This window comes from Cupressus sempervirens, chromosome 10 (genome assembly GCF_028749045.1).
Source record: "Cupressus sempervirens isolate cs-2001-9-10 chromosome 10, ASM2874904v1, whole genome shotgun sequence".
Classification (NCBI taxonomy): domain Eukaryota; kingdom Viridiplantae; phylum Streptophyta; class Pinopsida; order Cupressales; family Cupressaceae; genus Cupressus; species Cupressus sempervirens.
In genome coordinates this window covers 357,026,384-357,046,406 of record NC_143127.1, presented here as the reverse complement: position 1 = coordinate 357,046,406, position 20,023 = coordinate 357,026,384, and the positions used below count along the sequence as shown (strand labels likewise).

The window sequence follows — 20,023 nt, the reverse complement described above, 5'->3', positions numbered from 1 at the left end:
CCTGTAAATATTGTAAGCCTATCTATTGAGCGTCTTTTCTCATTGTTAATACATCAAATAATTTACCAATTACTTGCGTAATATGGTATCTGAGAAAGCTTAGATTTTTCCAATTTTTAAAAAATTTCTCTTATAAAATTGTTTGCTTTAACTTTAAATGTGTCGAAATCAACTTTTCAGGAAAAATCGAACCTTTCAAAACTCTAATTGGTCTTCTCAATGATTTCTTTGTCTGCAAATTCCATCTATTATTGGTTGCTTTTATCTGCAAATAGTTTTGGCTGCTGGGAAACATCATCCTGCAACTTGCATTTATTTTTTGGCGTTAATTTCTGCAAAATTGTGGCCATTTTTCATGTGACCTTCGACCTTGTTTGGACATATTTTTTCTGGTTGTTCCTTCTCCAAAATGTGGCTCCATTTTCTTTGCTATTGGCCACATTTTTTGCAAATGTCTCTCTATCTGCCATTTTTCTTGCAGATTGTGTTCTCTTTTTGCACCTTGGGCACCATCTAAGGTTGTTAAAATCCTCTGTCTTTGATTTGTGGTTAACAGAGTTTTATTTCCACCAATTTTTTACAGTTCTATCTACAATTTTTTGGTTTTTACGGTTCTCTAAGGCACTCTGTCATTTTGAAAACCTAATTGCAGATTCTTGGTGGGTTTTTTGAGATCGCCTATGGGTCGTTAGAATTTTCTGGGTACCTCATTTTTTGTGCATCATTTTTTGTCATCAAAATTTCATTATGATTTTAGATTTTTTTTGGGTTTTTGAGATCTCTTTTGGGTCTTAGTCAGATTTTTCTGGGTCTTTAGATTTTTGTCTCGAAATATGTGGCTTGATTTTTGTGGAGAAAATTTGTATTGACATCTGTACCCGTCTCAGTGCATTGAAATTCATGCATAGAATTTTGGGGAATCAACATCTTTATAGTCTCTTATTTTTTGTGCCTTGAAAAATGTGAAGATGGTTTTATTGAATACCATCATGTTGAAAGGCAATCACTGTTCTAATGGTAGAAAGTACAACACTTGGAAGTAGCTAATGATGACCATTTTTTAATATCAACCTTGATAAGATTGTCTTGGGCATGCTTTGTAGTGCCTGCCCTAGTTCGCATTTTTGTTATTGTTGCCAAACTCTTTTAGGGCTAGTTTTATGTTGATGATTAATAGTGGCATTAGTTTGAGATTATCAGATATTGTTTCAGATTCAGTTTATTATATGATGAGATTACTTGGTACTTTATAGTTCATGTATGCATGATGATTATTCAAGTGATTTTAGTTATTGATGATGATTAGATAGATGGTTTATTCTGTATGTGTTTTCTTATGGATACTTACCCCATACTTGCATGTGTATGGTGTGTGTGTTTGTTTCCTTTCTGTATGGCATTTTTGATTTGGTTAAGGAAGGGTCTCGTAGTCAGCTGCTAGTCGGGATCTACACGATGCACCACTTCTTTCCATTGCCTATTTAGCTTAGTATATATATTGTGCTTGTACATGCGTGGGTTTTATGCAGGTTGCAGGTATTGGGTATTGAGTTCCTTGAATTGCCAGGATGAGCGTACCTTATCGCATTATCTTAATGGTAAGAGAGGGGAGATAAATTCTCAAGTCCAAATCCCAACCCTTTAAGCCATTTGTTCTAATTGAAAATTATGACAAGTATCTAAGTTGAGTACCCTCCGAATGCGTTGGATGACGTAATTCGTGATATTAACCCTTTTGATTTGATTTTGTATGTGTTTTGCTATGATGGGTTTTCGTATTTTATTTTATGAGTCTTTGGTGTATTTTCTATTAATTTTTTTTTTTTAAAGAGGGGTAAACGCTTTGACCTGGAGCTATGAACCAGTGAGGCCACAAACGGGGGACCTTATCCCCATGAGATTTGAACCTTGATGGCAAGGATAACAACACAACAACGTAACCATCACAACATGCCACTATTGGCCCAATATTTTCTATTAATTAAGTCTAATTAAAAGATTTAATTAATGATGTAATTAAATGGAAAATTAATATGATATTTTAATATTTATTTTTATTTAATTAATTGGGAAATTAATTAAATAAAAAGAATTAAATTTGAAGATTAAAGTTATAAGTTTAAATTTGGAACGTGGTAATATTTATTTAATTTAATAATAATATATTTAGAGTTCATTTTTTTAAATAAATGATAAATAATATTATTATTTAAGTTAATAAATATTTTATCAATTAAATTTCAAAAATAAATTTAGAAGTGGAAAAGATATGCATTCTTGGTATGCAATTTTATGGGATTCTTGGTATGCAATCTACCATTTTTCTCCTCTCTTCATTTGCATGTTTATCTTGATGATGGATCACGTAGTGTGATCCGAAACGTTGATGATAAAAAATATTCACACAATCAAATCCAGAAGCTTAATATTATACTTATGGATTGTGGAAATTTGATAGCTCTGGTGGAAAAGATATTAAAATTATTAAAAGATTCTAGATCACATGATGTATGCATGTGATTAAAATATATTAAGATAAAACAAGTGGATTTAATAAAGTGAGTGCATGAGATTTAAAATTAATAAATTAAGGTGTATTATTTTAATATTTATTCACATAGGAGTATGCAAACTCTTGTAAGTTGTCATGTTGACAACACAGGAGTTGGCACTCTAATTATGCACACGTTGTCTACACTTAGGAGTTAGCATATTATTTGAGCACATGGTGTCTACAACATTCTAGACACCTCATCATGTTTATCTTCTTATTGTGGAAGTTATGTGCTTAGTTGTCATGCTTATCTCTTAGTTCTTTTTAGACACATTCTAGATGCATCTTAGAGGCTTTTATATAGAGGCTCTTCTAGTGTGTTTGGACAACTAACATGCATTCGAGAAACTCATATGCTTCTACAAGCACTCCTAGTCACTTGGGGGGGTTTCGGTTCTTGGAGGAATTGCGAATGTTGGAGAAGGAAGAAATTTGCGAAAAAGAGAAGGTTCTAAGAGGAGGAGCTTCTCTACAATTTTCTGAGGTGTAGCCAATTAGCATCAGTGTCCAGGTAGGCAGTTGTGATTATTTTGCATATTTTATTACGCTCTTTCTCTTCCTGTCTTCTCGTGTCTGTTATGCGTGCTTGAATAATTCTCTATGAATGAATCTTCAATTTTGTAATTCGGGCATGCATATTGTTTCATCCAGTTATGGGAATTAAAATTATTATTGCAATTTTCCCTTAGTAGAGTCAAGATTTGGAAATTGATTCGGATTTGGGTTTAAATTAAAATAGAATCTTATTGTTATGCATTAGTTTTATATGATTTATTAACTAATCTAATTTAATTTAATTTAATTAAGATTAGTTAATAGTAGAAGAAGTGTAATTAATTATTAGTCAATTTTAGTAAATGGATTTTTAAATAAGGGCAAATTAAAAGAAAAGAGATATTAATAAGTATTTAGTGGAATTAAATAATTGAACTATTAATAAGATTGATTTTATTTAAAATCAATAAAGATTATTTTAAATAAATGATTGTCCTTGAAGTGTTTAAAGGAAATTGTAAACTAATTATTTGAAAGTTGATAAGTATTATTCTAATGTTTTGAATAATGTGAATGATCTTATCTAAAAGTCAATGGGAACTAGTTCAATGATTTAAATAAGTAAATAATTATCTTATGATTATTTTAGAGAATTGTTTTAAAATAATGGAGGGATAATTCTATGTTTTATTCAAAAAAATAAATGGGTTGAGTTGTAGATAAATGAAGAATCTTATACACTTGAAATGTACTTGAAAACGAAAATTAAAACCTAATATTTGGCTTAACCATGTGATTGTGAAAGCAAACTAAAATATGTGTTTGTATCTTGTTCTTTATGCTATCCATGTTTGGGGTTTGGGTGGTCCTAGAGTGTTGACCAGTTAGGATGTCTACCAGAGGCTTGGGAGTTATGCGAATGTGATGGCATGTTGATGTTATTTGGTCTCGATTCTTTTAAAACCCAACCATGGTAATGTGATGGCATGCTCTATGAGATGCTTGTATTTACTGATTGTTATTGCTTTCCAGTCTTCTTGTGTGAAGCTGAGGTGTATGTATTTTTGATACTTGAATTAATCATTTTTTAGTCATCGATCAGTTATACTTGGACTACTTTCCAGTCGCCTTGATGGGACTAAAGTGTTTATTTTGATCTTGATTATGTCATGTTGTGACATGTTTTGACTTGACCATTTTGGAGTCTTTGATCAATACTATTTTGAGATACTTTTCAGTGGCTCGTTGAGAACTAATGGATATTATGATTATCATTGGACGCTTTTTAGTTGCTCATGGAGAACTGATGTGATTATTTTGATTATCTTTTGATGCTTTCCATTCGCTTGTATAGGACTGAGGTGATTTTGTGATTTGTGATTTCATGAGCCTAGGGTAGGTTATCTACTTGTAGTGTCGGGAAGTGGCTTGCAATGGGGGTCGGGGCCCTAAGTGGCTGCCAGGGTAACTCATTGTAAGTTGTTTTAATAAGTGAAAACATTTACACTAAATGGGGATTAAAATGGACCTAATAAGATAATTGTATGTTTTTGCCCATGCCTCGAGTGCTAGTACAGACTAGGATGGGAGTAGAGAGAATGCTTGGTTGCGAGCTTGCATTCCGTAGTATGCCTCGTCAGTATGAGAGGATACTAGTGGCCGCATAGGGATCACTAGGGGCCAAGGTCTATTGAGAGACTACTAGGGTAACTCTAGCGTGATTCGTGCGATGACACTTTCTCGCTTACATAGTAGGTTTCCTGCATATCATTGTTGTGCCTCTGGGTATAGGTGTCGACCTTTTATGTTGGAACCTTGAGTTAGTGTGCTTCTAGGATTCCTGGACTTAGAGAGTACTTGTGTTATGTGATTTGTTATCTTGTGCTATGTGATTTGATATCCTGTTTGGGACTTGAGACTATCTCCTTAGCACGGTGGGAGTGGACCATTTAGGTTCCACGCGGTCGGGTGGTAGTGCTTTTTCATTCCTACCATTTGAGATCCGTCCCTAGACACCATGGGTAGAGCATTTTTGGTTGGTATTAATTTTCACTCTGTTCTTGGATCTTATGATGGATGTTATTTACTGGTATGTTTCTTTATATTAATGATTAGCATGTGATAGATGATGTTATCTAATTTGTAGGATCATCTTATGCTTTATTCTTGCATGTTAGATTTCTTTATGCATATGCTGTAGTATGTTAGATTTCCTTCTACATTTGTTGTAGTGTATTTTAAGAGTGACATCCCTACTATGATAATATCGATGATCTCTTTGGTGACTTGAGATGTTACGCACGAAGGGATGGCTAGGACCCACGATGGTTTAATGATGCTATTTATGGTTGGGAGGAACCGTGCATTTAGATAATTATGTGTAGTGATTATGATTTATGGCTATCTTTTATGATGGATGTTTATATTTTCTATGATGACGTATCATGTATGGAATTTGGTTTCATTTACTTTATCATATTTGCATCATAGATTAGAATAGGATGATGTATCTTTAATTTTACATATGCATATTCTTTTAAGCCTTTCATACCCTGTGATATGTATAGTGGATGATTGAGCATTCTGCATTTAATTGCCAAGAGGCATTTGAAAACAAATGTATGTTAAGGACTGTGGACCTTTAATTATTCTTTCATGTGGATGTGGTAGTTGTTAGACTTAGCATTAATTAGATTAAATGTGACTCAACGTCTTGGGATCCTTAAGGAATGTAACTTGTTATGTATGCTTATAGTTGATTGTATGTTATTACATCCGCTACTATGTGGTTGATATGAATGGTTTATCTTTCATGTTTAAAAAAAAAATTGTTTGGCAAACTTAGTAAAACTTTAGGTTAATTCTTTTGGATCCCTTGGCGGGGCGTTACACGCTTCAACATCTAGCTATAGTGGATGTAGAGCAGCCAAAGTCTGATGAGCGCAATCGTGAAGCTGTTATGCTCATTAAACTTTTTGTTACAGATGATTATCTTCGACAGGGTCTTTTTAGAAAATCAACTGCCGAGATTTGGGAGCTTCTAAAAGCCTTGCATTCTTTTTAAAGAATCAATTTTTCTCCATCATGATGAATGAGAATGTCCTTACAGGAGCATCTGACAAAGATTAAGGACATTCGTGATCAGTTGAAGGCGAATTGTCAGAAGATGAAGGAAGAAGACATGGTAGTTATTACCTTGACGAGCCTTTCAAGGTCCTATGTGCATTTTGTTTGAACTCTCAACATTACCTCCACGAATGTTGATCTGAAGTTTCCAAACCTCTGTACCAAACTTTTGTAGCAGGGCCGTTGGAAACAACAGTTTGGTTCTGGTCCATCTTCTATAGAGCAAGCTTTTGCACTGGTCAATGTTCGTAGCAGAAGGCTCAGGTCAACTTCATGAAAGTTCTAAGAAAAAGAACATGTAGTGTAATTGCTGTCATAAATACAGTCACATGAAGAAGGATTGCTGTTAGCAATTGGCTTCTAAACAGAAGAAGCAGGGAGGGTCTCAATAGAATGCGCATGTAGTTGAGCAAACTGAGCAGAAAGAATTTGCCTATTATGCCTTCATGGTTAAAAGATCTGCAGATCATGTGAAGTCTTTTGCCTGGTATGTTGACTCAAGTGCATTGTGTCACTTTATTAATCGAGGTGATTGGTTTACAGACTTCTTTCCGTTCACTGACTCAGTTGTTTTTAGAGGAGGAGAAGAATACATAGTTGTCAGTAAGGGCATTGTTCAGGCACATTCTGGTAGGAGGGATCTCATATTCCTCAATGTGTATTAAGTTCCTAATATGGAACTAAATCTTCTCTCAGTCAGTTAGATCAGGCAACATTATCCTTAGTTGGATGTTGTATTCAGCTCACACAAGTGTTTGATTATTAATTGGGAGACTCACACTATTGTGGCTATTGGCATCAAGCATCATGGTCTTTAACCAACTTGTGAATATTGGTGATTCTCTAGAGTTAGTTATGGCAGCCAAAAGTTCTTCCATCACCAGTCTATGGCAATTAGCGATATGGACACTTAAATGTGCACTATCTCTCGCAATTGACCTGGAGGGGCTTGTAGTTGGTTTACCCAAGATCTAGACTCATCATCATGGTGTTTGCAGAGCTTGTCAAGTTGGGAAGCCGCACTGGACACCGTTCATGGATGGTGACTCATGGTGAGCCTCTAAAGAATTTCGGTTGGTTCATGTTGATATTTGTGAGCCAATGCATACACCTTTTATTGGTTGTAGGTATTTCTTGCTTTTTGTTGATGATTTTAGTCGTAAAATGTGGGTGTACTTTCTTAGATAGAAATCATATGCTTTTATTGTATTTTAGAAGTTTAAGGCCTTGGTAGAAAAAGAGTCTAGTTGTATAATCACTCTTAGGTTAGATAATGAGGGGAATTTAGTTCTACTGATTTCTCCAACTTTTGTGATACACATGGTATAAAACACCAGTTAACCACACCCAATTCTCTTTAGCAAAACGGTGTTGTAGAGTGGCACAATCGTACTATCGTTGAGATGGCCTGTTCCAAGTTACACCATAGGAGTGCTCCTAATAAGTTTTGGGCAAGAGTAGTTTTCATTGCGGTACATCTCCTTAATAGGTCCCCTATACAGGTTTTTAAAGTAGAGACTCTTGAAGAAGTTTGGACTGGTCGCAAACCTAGGATCAGTCATCTTGAAATCTTTAGCTCTTTAGCTTATGCATGGATTCTAGATGCCAAATGCTCTAAGTTGGATTCCAAGAGTCAAAAGCTTATGTCTACAGGGTACAGTGACAACCATAAGGCTTATCGATTGATAGATGCAAATATTGATCGTCTTGTCTTCAATAGGGATGTTGTCTTTGATGAAACATGTGGACCTTTTCACCCATCCTCATTTGTGCAAAATTTTGAGGATTAGCCTTTGAAGGCTTTCGATTTGGGTGTCCGTCTTCTAATAGGTCTACTTGATGGGAGGGATGATGCAAATCCTGAGTTTGAAGATGCTCAACTTGAGTTTTGTTCGGATGATGGTAATCTTCCACCTGTTGAACCTGTTCCAATTTAGTACCAATTTTAGCTCCTACATCCAATGTTGGTTCTTCTACTCTCTGGCCTATATGGTGGGCTAAGACTATTGGTGATCTTCATCATGATGAGCTCATTGAGGGTAGATCATCCAAAAACAAGAGCAAATGACAACATATAGTTAATTTTGCTCTCATGGCCAACATTCAAATTGTTTATGAGCCTCAAACATATTCAGAGGCTAAAGGGATACCTGAGTGGGAAAAGACTATGAAAGCCGAACATTTGTATGTCAAACAGGTTGGTAATGAGATTCTGCTGGTTAGTGTCTATGTTGATGACCTGATCATTATTGGCAGCTCTAAATAGTTGATTGGTGAGCTCAAATAGAGTTTGTGCAACTCATTTGACATGACAGATTTTTGACTTCTCCATTATTGTTTAGGTGTTGAGGTTTGGCAGGCAGAGCAGTATCTTCATCTCCCAATCTAAATATGTTCAAAGTCTTTTGGATAAGTTTCAAATGCAGGATTGCAAACCTGTCTCGACGCCCATGGAAAAAGGGCTTAAGTTGTCAGCTAAGTTTGGTTCACCTATACAAAGATGAATCATTGTTCAAGCAACTAGTGGGTAGTCTCATCTATCTGATTGCCACTAGACTTGACCTCAGTTTTGGAGTGAGCTATATTTCACGCTTCATGAGAGCCTCCATGGTTGATCATTGGGTAGCAGCGAAGTGTGTGCTGCGTCATGTGAAGGGCACTTCCAGCAAGAGGAACTAATTCATCAATAGTAGCCCTCAGATGACCCCTAAGACATTCACAATACACCTGTGCAAGTACATTTGCGTGTTGGTGAGTGAAGACTTTGGAAACTGCTACCATGTGAACAGCTACAGTCATCCCATCAGGAAATAAAGGAATGCCTGGAAGTGTTAGAAAACTCATGAGTGCTTCAATACCCTTCCTATCAACAAATATTCTACAAATATCAGAAGTTTCTAATGCTGATTTTGGACTCTTGTACACTTGGAGTCAAGATCCTAGACTTCTTGGTTACACAGATTACGATTGGGCAGGTTCAGTTGATATAGGAAATCAACATTTGGATATGTGTTGCGTTTGGGATCTACTGCAGTCACATGGACTAGTAAGAAGTAGCAAGCTGTGCCTCTCTCCTTGACAGAAGCAGAGTACAATGAAGCTATTAAAGCAACTTGTGAGGCAGTTTGGCTTCGGCAGATGCTTGCAGATATGCAAATATCTCAAGCAGGTCTGACTTCTTTGCTTTGTGATAATCGGGGAGTTCTCAAACTTGCCAAGAATCCAGTCTTCCATGAAAGAACTAAACATGTGGAAACTCATTGTCACTTCATACGGCAACTTGTTGAAGACAGATCCATTCAGTTTCTGTATGTTCCAACAGCGGATCAGATAACAGATATCCTCACCAAGTCCCTCATTCCTTACAAGTTCGTAAAATTCAGGGGCTCTATTGGTGTTGTTGATAGATTGAGCATTAAGGGAGGGTGTTAAAATAATGTTTTATTATTTATTTAATGCTTAATGATGTACTTTATTGTAATTTTAGGTGATAAGATTATCCCTCATCTTGTCTGCAATTTTTTTTTAAGAAACTTGCTTATTCTGTAAATATTGTAAGTGTATTTAGTGAGCGTCTTTGCTCATTGTTAATACATCAAATAGTTTACCAATTACTGACATAATAGGTCTATGGAGTCAAATTTGTATAAAAGAGCCATGAAAGGGTAATTATATTGTAAAATGTCATTTTGAAGTCCATTTAGATGTATTCAGAAGGTTCACGAAGAGTTTGAAATCATTTTGTGTTGAAATGCATAAAGTTGCACAAAAGATGACAGAGGGCAGTTGATTGGTTCAAACTTCAAGGGTAGTTGGTGCAGGTTGAAACTATCAAAATGCATTTTAAATGCCTTGCAATGGTTGATGTTGAGGACATAGGTGAGTTTTGAGGAGTGAAGACAAGAGAAATCAGCGACACCTCATGACTGCCATATCTTTTCCTACAGGAATAACATGACAGCCTTGGGTTGAATGCCAATGTCTAATAGGGAGATTGTAAAAGGACAGACTGGAGGTTATTCTGCATCAAAAAATGAATGTTAAGATTTTATATGTTGATTTTAAGAAGCAAATTTAAGTTTTTGATCAGTTTGCATTAATGATTTCTTGTGATGACTCTCATCCCTTACCATTTCAGAGTTTTAACTTTTTCTTGATAAGGAAATGGATTGAATAACCACCAAAACGTTTTTGGACATCAAGTTGGATGAATAAGCTTTGATTTAAACCAAGTTTGGTTGTTAGTCTTGATGTATAATGGAAGATCCAATAGAATTTGTAAAAACTGTCAAGAAACCCTTGATAACAGAGCTCCTTATGAATTCTGGGAATTTAAAGTAGACTCACAACCCTTCAAAATGGAATTGGTTGGGATTGGGTTATGACGTGGGGAAAAAGTGATTTCCTAGCAGGCTAAACAATGAATTTCCTGAGTTTTTTTAAAGAAAATTCAGCATTGGTATGAGGGGCATAACTTTTGATTGCACTGTTGGATTTTCCTAAATTTTAGATATGTTGTTATGATCCTAATTACCTACAATTTCTCCAGAGCGATTTTCCGAATTCATTCTCTGTCAGGAGATACTAATGTCTGAGTGCAGCTCTAAATACTGTCATCATAAGACAGTCACACTAATGCGAGGACAACTTATTTGTGATAGGTTATTGTTATGTGGGTCAATATTGGAATTTGGCAAAAGATCAACAATCAAGAGTTGCTGATCAGGATTAATGGTTGTGTTGAGGATAAAATATGAAGGAATCCTAATGACAGTGTTGTTACAGAGTTATAGTTGTTGTGTTCAGACTTGATGGTTATCCCTGATGTTGAGTGGACAATAAGGTTTGATATATATTAATGCTTGCATGTGTAGACAGGTCTAATCCAATGGATTAGTGATCAGTGGATTGGCATTTTGGCCAATATGTTGGAAGCCTATTCTTATGGTAAGAATCAGAATTGTGAAGAGACCTTGAATATGTGAAAGGACTGTTGCCATTGGCTTGTAATGCTACTATGATGAAATATCTTGTTTTTCTTTGATGTATGGATAGGAAGTTGGCATTTCAATGAAAGATTATACATAGATCCTAGATAGATCCTTATGTTGGTATCTGGTGGTTTGATGGAATAAGGTGTTAAAGTTGTGGATAAAACCTCTAGAAATGTGAAATGGTTGATTGGACCAGCATGATTCTAGAAGGATGAGTGGGTTATGTAAGATGCTATGCATCAAATTTGTATTAGAGCCGAACAAAAGATCTGGGCTGGTAAAGGGAAACAATATTTGGTTTTGTTAATGGATTTTGGTTGCAGGTGTGGATCCACCAACTTCAACAATAGGTTGGGAGCCTGTTAGGGCCATGGGATGGTCCATTGATTGCCAAAAGAGTAGGGAGTGAGGCAAAGAGAAGAACTAGGTGAGACATAGGAGGATGGGTTGTGGGTGTTGGAAGCAGTATGAGGGGTGGATGCCTGCCATAGCACCATGAGTTGCAACCATTACGTAGTCCACTGACAGTAGTAATTCAGAAGGTAGAAACAAGGACAGTCCTGTGTCCTTAAGGGAAAGCTGAAGATAGCAGAGGCACGGAGAAGATGAAGGAAGATAAGAGGCATACAGAGGCAAAGTGAATGAAGATAAAGGTGAAGGTTCCAGTCTAATATTTTTTCTTGTTGGTATCCATGTTATCCAAGGGACTTGGAAACTTTCTGAGGCTGGGAATATGTTGCAGTAGCACCCAACACCCAAGCATCCAAGGATGCTACAAATGGTTAAAGGCAATGATATGAGCAATTTACAAGTCTTTAAGCCTTTAAGGTTATTAACTTATTTAAACATGTTTTGAGTAATATTAAGCCATTATATGAAACTATGTAATTCAATTGTAACAAGTTGCAAATTTGAGCAACAAGGTCTCGAGTAGGTCTATGGAGTCAAATTTGTTTAAAAGAGCCATGGAAGGGTAAATATGTTGTAAAAGGTCATTTTGAAGTCCATTTAGATGTATTTAGAAGGTTCATGAAGAGTTTGAAGTCATTTTGTATTGAAATGCAAAAATTGCAAAAAGTGTGACAGTGCAAAATTGCACATATGCATAAGTTACACACAAAAGATGACAAATCACAGTTGATTGTTTCAAAGGTAGTTGGGTCAGGTTGAAACTACGAAATGCTTTACAAATGCCTTGTAATGGTTGATGTTGAGGGCAGAGGTCAGTTTTGAGGTGTGAAGATGAGCATTCAGAGACACCTCATGACTGCCATCTATTTTCCTGCAGGAATAACATGACAGTCATGTGTTGAAGGTCAATATCTAATAGGGAGATTGTAAAAGGATGGAATGAAGGCTGTTCTTCATCAAAAAATGAATGTAAGGTATTTATATGTTGATTTCAAGAAGCAAATTTAAGTTTTTGATCAGTTTGCATTAATGATTTCTTGTGACCCCTCACGTCCCTTACTGATTCAGAGCATTTCTTGATAAGGAAATGGATTAAATAGCCACCAATATTGTTTTGGACATGAAGTGTGATGAACAAGATTTGATTTAAACCAAGTTTGGTTGTTAGCCCTGATGCATAATGGAAGATCCAATAGAGTTTGTAAAAACTTTCCAGAAACCCTGATAGCAGACCTGCTCATGAGGGTTGGAGTATAACTTCACATTTAGCCATCCAAAAAATATGAAATTCTGGGAATTTTAAAGTAGATTCCTGACCTTTGAAAATGAAATTGGTTTGGGATTGAATGGTCATGGCATGTGGGAGAAAAGGGATGCCCTAGCAGACTAAACAATGAATTTTCTGAGATTCTTTGACAGAAAAATCAGTCTTGGTACGGGGGGCACAACTCTTGATTGTACCATTGGACTTCCTAAATTTTAAATATGTTGGTTTCCATACCCCTGGAGTGCGTACAGGAGACTGGTACACGTACCCAAGCAAGTGGTAAAAGTACCGGGCACTCAGTGGATACTCGGGAGATCATCATAGCTAAGGACCTTGATTAAGATTTCTTATTTTTGTTTGCATATCAGCTTGTTTATTATGCTTAATTCAATATGTAATCAATTTGAAACTTTGATACAATACTAATTAACAATAAACCTTATCACTTTTCAAGTCAAAAGTTTGTCATTTGCAATATGTCATTGTTATATGATTTATGATTTTGTTCATGTTTAAGTTTAACTTCTCTGTCTTACATCTAAACATTTAGCATATAATATTATTATTACAAAGATATTGCAAATATGAAACTGAAAACTATACGTTACATCTGCAAGCTTTATCACTGTTATTGTTTTGGAAACTCAGTCATGACTCATATATTCAGATTTTCTATAAAATATTAAAATATATGTAAAAAAATTGGTGTACCCAAGTATCCCCATTCCCTGTTTTGAAAAATAGGCGAACCTGTGTCTGTACCCCAAAGTACCCCCGTCCATTGCCTGCCATTCAAATCCTTCACCTGATATCCAGTTGAATTGAACACACTGTAGCTTGTTGTCAATTGAACTAAATATATACAAAATGATGATTCAGGTGGTTTATTACGCAATAATAGTGGGAAAATTTCATGCAGCTTAATCCATGAATTGCTAAATGTAGTAATACCAATTACTATAAAACAGTGTCTCAGGCAAATGCTGTTATTGAAATTCGTTCCAATTATAGATAGAGGCCAACTGATGCTGTGAAACTAGAGGCTGTTGAATGGCATTCTGTTCAGAAACAATTTAATTTCAGCTAAGGTGCTGGTCTCCTAATGATAAGCTTTAGAGAGCTAGCCTGGCATGATGGTCAAATGGAAGCACCTAAATGCTCAAATGCACACAGTCAATTGTGTTTATAACAATTTTAAACACGCTTGCCATCAATCTGAGGGTGTTGATTTCTTTTTTCATTTTTAAAAACATTGGAATTATCAAGTCTTATCAAATGGACTTCTGATGGAAATGTAAATATTATTTGTTAGCAGAGATAATACAGTTGTGTCTAAATTTTGAATGAAAAATACTAGGATGCCGGTTGGGGTTCGGTTTCGAAGAACTGGTTTGCCGATATGGCAAAATTTTGAAAAGAGGTTTGGGTTCGTTAGTACAAGAACATGTAAAAATTATATAGCACATTGCTGCACCCTAGAAGCATGAGTTAGAATAAGAATGTTACATAATAACATAAAAACAAGAAGAAACTTGTAAGTCATTATTCATGCCATTCATGCTTCAAAATACATTTAAATAAAACCAACCAAAGGCTTCGTGAGATAAAATAATCCAAAAGAATTTGCATTCCATCTGATCAAATGACTAGAATCATGTTTCAAAGATTTCAAGTAAACTATGGCTTTGGGATTTTAAAAGCCCCTCGTGAACCATCTGTATAGCAGTTTAAAATTTAAATCAATGGTAATATGGCTTTGGGATTTTAAAAGCCCCTTGTGAACCATCTGTATAGCAGTTTAAAATTTAAATCAATGGTAAATGCAAGAGACAAAAGCAAAGCAAAAGAGGAATGCATGCAAAGGAAATTAATAAAATTGATCTTTATGTTTGCTTCTCAACAACTTGAGAAGACTTCTAAACAACATTTAGCATGCAAAAGCAATGATAAATACTTGGTCCATATGTAGAACAGGAGCTTTTGGAACTGCTTCTATGAGCCTCTCGGGCTATTGATTGGAACAATCAGCGATCTTCTCACAATGCAAGTCCTTTACCCTGCAGACTCGTCTATCTTTTTATTTCAGTCAATGTCTAGATTGTATTTGTAATTTGAATATATGCAGAAGAGTGGTTCTCACCCATTTGCTTAGATAAATTCGTCTGTGGATTCGCCCAGGTCCAAACTGGGTGTGGTCAGATTCAAATCATCCTCCCGTGGGCTGGACCAGACCAGAACTGTGTACCAGTTTGTATCATGGCTGGGGCAAACTGGACATCCTAGGAAAAATATCATTGATGGTGTCAGATTGGCTGTAGGAAATGTATCTTTCAGAGTATCTCCATATTGTAATGTAGGAGTGAGTATTAGGATGCTATAAACTCTGACACAATTATTTGCCTCTTGATTATTATTGGAACATAGCAGTGATCGATTATCATGTTATATCAAGTCACATTGCCATGCCTATTTTCATTTGTTTAGATTATTTGTTGGCAGTCTGTTGTTTCTTTCTGTCTGATTCATGCATCGATTGCATACCTGTCATAGTAGGGAATGGGTGTCAATCTTAAATGGCATATACATTTTGTATACATGGATCTTATAAATTTCTGCCAATCTGATATGTCTAATAAGCATTATTTGAACTCCTCTCTAAAGAATTATTATAAAATAGTGTCAGACACCGTGATTGCCGATCTTGGTGGGCTAGTTTTATGAATATTACATAAATTGTTTAATTGTGTTACAATTCTACCTAATTAAATATTATTTTTTAATGTCATTTGTGATCTATTCATCACCAGTCCTGATGCATTGTGCTTATGTAGCTCGCTGTATTCAAGCTTGATTTCCTTGGAACCATATAAACTCAATGGAAACATAACAGAATTAAGCACGGTCGATAAACTTAACTAGTAGCAAGAAATATAAGCAATGCTTCAAACACTGCCATCGGTGCTGATAATTTAACTAGCAGCAGGAAATAAGCAATGTTTCAAACACTTCTATTGGTGCCACTGTAGCAATATTGAGCTTGAACATTCTGCCTATTGGTCTTTCATATGGCAGGTGCTTATTCTGGATGTATTGTACGTTAAATTATGAGGCTGTTGTTCAGTGACTCATTCTATCTACATTATTAGTTGGAAGAAAACACTTTAGCTTCATGACCAGGATTGGAGGCTTATTAGGTTTTTTGTCTCTTGACACCTGCTTATTTGTTTCTGTAGCATGTCATGACAAGTTTTACTGCTATTGCAAGTCTACAGTGTGCTGAATGTAGTTTTTAATCTTTTCAGGTTATTGATATGCTTGTTTTCAAAGGTGATGAAGAACTCAGGAACTGTCTTGACCATTCCAAGCAGCGTCATCACATTATTGGTCAATATGTTGTTGGTCAAGAAGGGCAAATACCGTCAAATATAGGCGTTGTCGACAATTTTGGAGACTCCAAATTTCTTAAGAAATTCTATGATAGCAATAACTTTTAAGCTAAAGATTGAAAAAATACACATGCCAGGTTGGATAAAATTTACAAATATGAATTGTTTGAATATTCCTAGGCACACACTTTAAATAAGTTTGATGATGATGCCAATTTATATATGGTTTAAGATGTAGGGCCAGATCTCTATGTGCATCATTTCTTGTTTTTCTTACATTTTTTATTTTCACTGTGAAATGCAAAGATTCTGGAATGCAAGGAATAAACTCTTGCTTGATTCTCCAAAATGTACGATAGGTCTTTTTTTAATTTGATTACTAAGTGTTCTCTTGAACCTGTATATTGTTTTATAATTTCTCAGTGTTTGTGTTGAATTGGGTTGGTACTTGAGCAATGCAATTTAGTCTGGCATTTTTGTTTAAACCTTATCCACCCTTACAGAAAGAATGATGAAAGAAATAGTAAAAAAGAAAAGGTGATTGCAATATTATTGTTGAAGTTGGTCCTACTTTCTGCAATTGATTTCATGAATCCATCATTTGAAATTCTTGTGTGCGTTGCTTCGGAAAATCAACAAACAGATAGAAGTGCACTCTCAAAATATTGCAATATCAAAGGCTTTAAAACAAGCAGCTTTCAGGAATATATACGTTCCTTTGCCCATTTTTAAAGATTGCCATTGCTCCTATCCCTGTTTTCTGCCTTCTCTTTTTACTCAGTTATATTAACATTCTGCTGCTCTTCGGTGGCTGTAAAGTTCTTTACAGGAGGTTGTGATAAAATCTTTGCTTAGGGGCTTGCTTCCTCATGTATAGGCTCTAATATGTAGATATTGATTGTTAAACAGAAAGTCTATGTTCCCTGTTGTTGCCGTGTGAAAATTGCTGAAGTATTGATCCTACTTGCGCACAAGTTTTATTAAAAATGATTTGGTAAGACAGCATGCTTGAAGTATGGTTGGATAGAACGAGACTCTGCTAATGGTATGGTGGTTAATAGAATATTCATTTCTACAGATGATTAGTTATTCAGAAGCTTTTTCTTTAACTGAATGGTGGTTGTGTAGAACTCGGGTGTAGATTTTAGGTTCCAGTTGATCTAGTTGCTAATTTGTATGCTGGGATTGTTGTGCTTGCAAACAAATCACCTCAAATACACTCAAATTGATGCAAAATGATACAGCTGGTGTCTTGAAACATTACACCATATTGAAGTAATACCCCAAAGAACTATATGTGACGTGTTTTATTGTGTGAAGTTGTTCTGATACCTATCCCTCACAGAAAGAGCACTGTGTTGTAATACTTGCCAAATATATATTGGATGAGGAAAGTTTTTCATTTATTGCTACAATGGAATCTCCAGCATCTGGCCACAGGTATCTGGAAACTTTGACTGCATTTTCTTGACACCAGGTGGTAATTACTTCATGGATTTGGAATTATAAGTTACCAACCTACCTGCATCAACCAAAATATACTAAAGGATTTATGTTGCAAATCTGAATGGGCATGTTAAATAGTGGACTAACCTTTTCACAGCTATGTATATATGCCACACGCGCTGGCATTTGGCTTAGATGCAATACCTGAGAGGCATATCTCTTACCAAGTTTACCTGAGGCTTGAACCTGGAGTGGTCTTTTGGGTTGTGTCAGACCTGGTAAGTTTTCTTGTAGTTTTTACCTATTTTTAACACTTTATTAAGTTCCAGAGGACTTTAGAGGACTTTACCCTGGGAATTTGCTTGAGATGCCACACCAAATGTCTGACTCAGCATTAAAAAATTGTTAGAAGTCGATAAAAGAATACCCAGAATATTTTTCTCCTTATGCGATTCCATAGAGTAGAACTAAACCACTGCAAAGGGTGGTCATACACATTGAGGACTTAATTATCTCCTCTCCACTCTGAGCAAACCTTGAGGTTTTTGGAAGCCTATGTTCACTCAGTGTAAGGATAGAAAAGTGTGAAACTTTGTGATGTTGACAGAAAAAAATGTTCGTCTATGGGAACCGAAAGTATAGGTGCCGAGACTATCTTGGTAAGCTCCATGTGCTTTCTGTTTATGATGCACACACAAGTCGAGGACCAAAGCATGGCATGCAAATGTCTTGCACAGATATAACACAAAAGCTGTACCAGTAAACACAGAAATGAACAGACAGGTTCGAAGTACTTAATGCAATGAAAACAGAGACAAAAAGATAAAACCTCTGTTACCCCAAGTTTCCGGGACGGGGGGATGTGGGGACGGGGAAACGGTTTTCCGGGACGGATTTTTTTTTTTTCGGATCAGAGGACGGCAGTGGGAATAGCTATATAAAAAGTAGGGAAAATTTAAAATATATAGGGAAATTTTAAATATTCATATAAAAACATGGATAACACATGCTTATATAAATTATAGAACCTTAACATATAATATTTGTGTTAAATAATTTAACTTTAGAGTTCACATGAGAGTGGAAATCAAACAAATTATTAAAATTGAAACATTAATTTTATGGGACAGCCAAGGGAAAGGTTTCCAGAAGTTTTCGAGTTTTTGGGACGGGGGGATATGGGGACGGGGTTAATTTTTGCCGGAAATGTGTCCTTGGGTAACATAGGATAAAACTAACTAAAATGAAGCAATACAAAGACAAAGATGGGAGGGAGAATTTCACATGAGGTCCAATGAATGAAGCCTCCAGCCAACTCTACTCCATTCTTCTTCAAACTTGCATAACAAGTGAGTACAAAAGTGTTGGGGTTGTGATTTAGATGTCTGCCACTGTCGGAACCTCCACTTGCACCTATTATTCAGATAGATAAATTGATAAATGATAATGAAAAAATCATAAAAGAGATGGCACAAATGATATACTATAGCAATTATGAATAAATGAACAATAATATGGGTGAGAGATTTCCCTTCAACGCCAACAAGCTGAGCTTACTAGAGTTAATACAAAAACATATCCCTCAAAAGAGTGAAGCTTTGACAAATGGTGATAGTGCAACGAGCTAATGGATGAGATGTGGAAAAACTAGTACCAAAACCTTAGGAAGCAAAAGAGTAGGACTCAAGAGCTCAAGATTTTGCAAGAAGACTGAAAATGAAGCATAAAGGCAAGATAAAAGAAACCTGAAGATGTAGTGGGCTCAAAAGGAGGCATTATATTTGATGCAGAGTGCAAGAGTATCCGTCAAGAATGCTTAGGGTAAGGTTCTTTGGTCTGTCTTCTAGGCACCAATCACTCCAACTCTTCCAAGGTTGAGTCTTCTCTTCAGCCTTGCTCCTAGGCATCCCTCTAAGGCCCTCTCGTCACTAGAGAAATCTGATTTGCAACTTGGGTTTAAACCCCTTTCCCCCAAAGACCTTAAGGCAATTCCTCCTCACTTGCAAACTAGGATCTTTTAACAAGCATCTAGGGTGTGCGAGTGTCCCCTATATCCTTCATGAACCATTTTGCCATTTTGGCCCACTTGACAACATACATAAAGGTACACCCAATGACTTCGTGCAATTAGCCCTAAAATAGATCTAATACAATTAGCCCTTTGAATCTGCTAATTTGAATTTTACTCTAAAACGTCCTAAATAGTCTTCGAAACAAATTTGAGAATGGGTTCTAGGTTTTGTCACTTACTTGGCTAACCTAAATTGGGTGAAAATGACTTATAAACCCTTGAATGGTGAGGGTTTGATGGAGCACCTACCAAATGGATTAGTCAACACAAAAG

General features: G+C 35.9%; 1 protein-coding gene and 1 long non-coding RNA gene across 2 annotated transcripts in view; both read left to right on the top strand.

Moving 5' to 3' along the window:
* Positions 1-16,635, top strand: part of LOC149534094 (LYR family of Fe/S cluster biogenesis protein) — a 29,622-nt gene extending 12,987 nt beyond the window's left edge. Inside the window, exon 2 of the mRNA XM_089803740.1 lies at positions 16,150-16,635. Within this exon, the coding sequence (XP_089659866.1) occupies positions 16,150-16,341 (192 nt within the window). The 3' untranslated portion in view covers positions 16,342-16,635. The remainder of the gene's footprint in view (positions 1-16,149) is intronic.
* On the top strand, positions 9,756-15,495 carry LOC149534095 (uncharacterized). Its single transcript, XR_016356795.1, has 2 exons — positions 9,756-14,890; positions 15,026-15,495. It is a non-coding gene; the product is annotated as an uncharacterized LOC149534095 (long non-coding RNA).
* Positions 16,636-20,023: the final 3,388 nt, after the last annotated feature.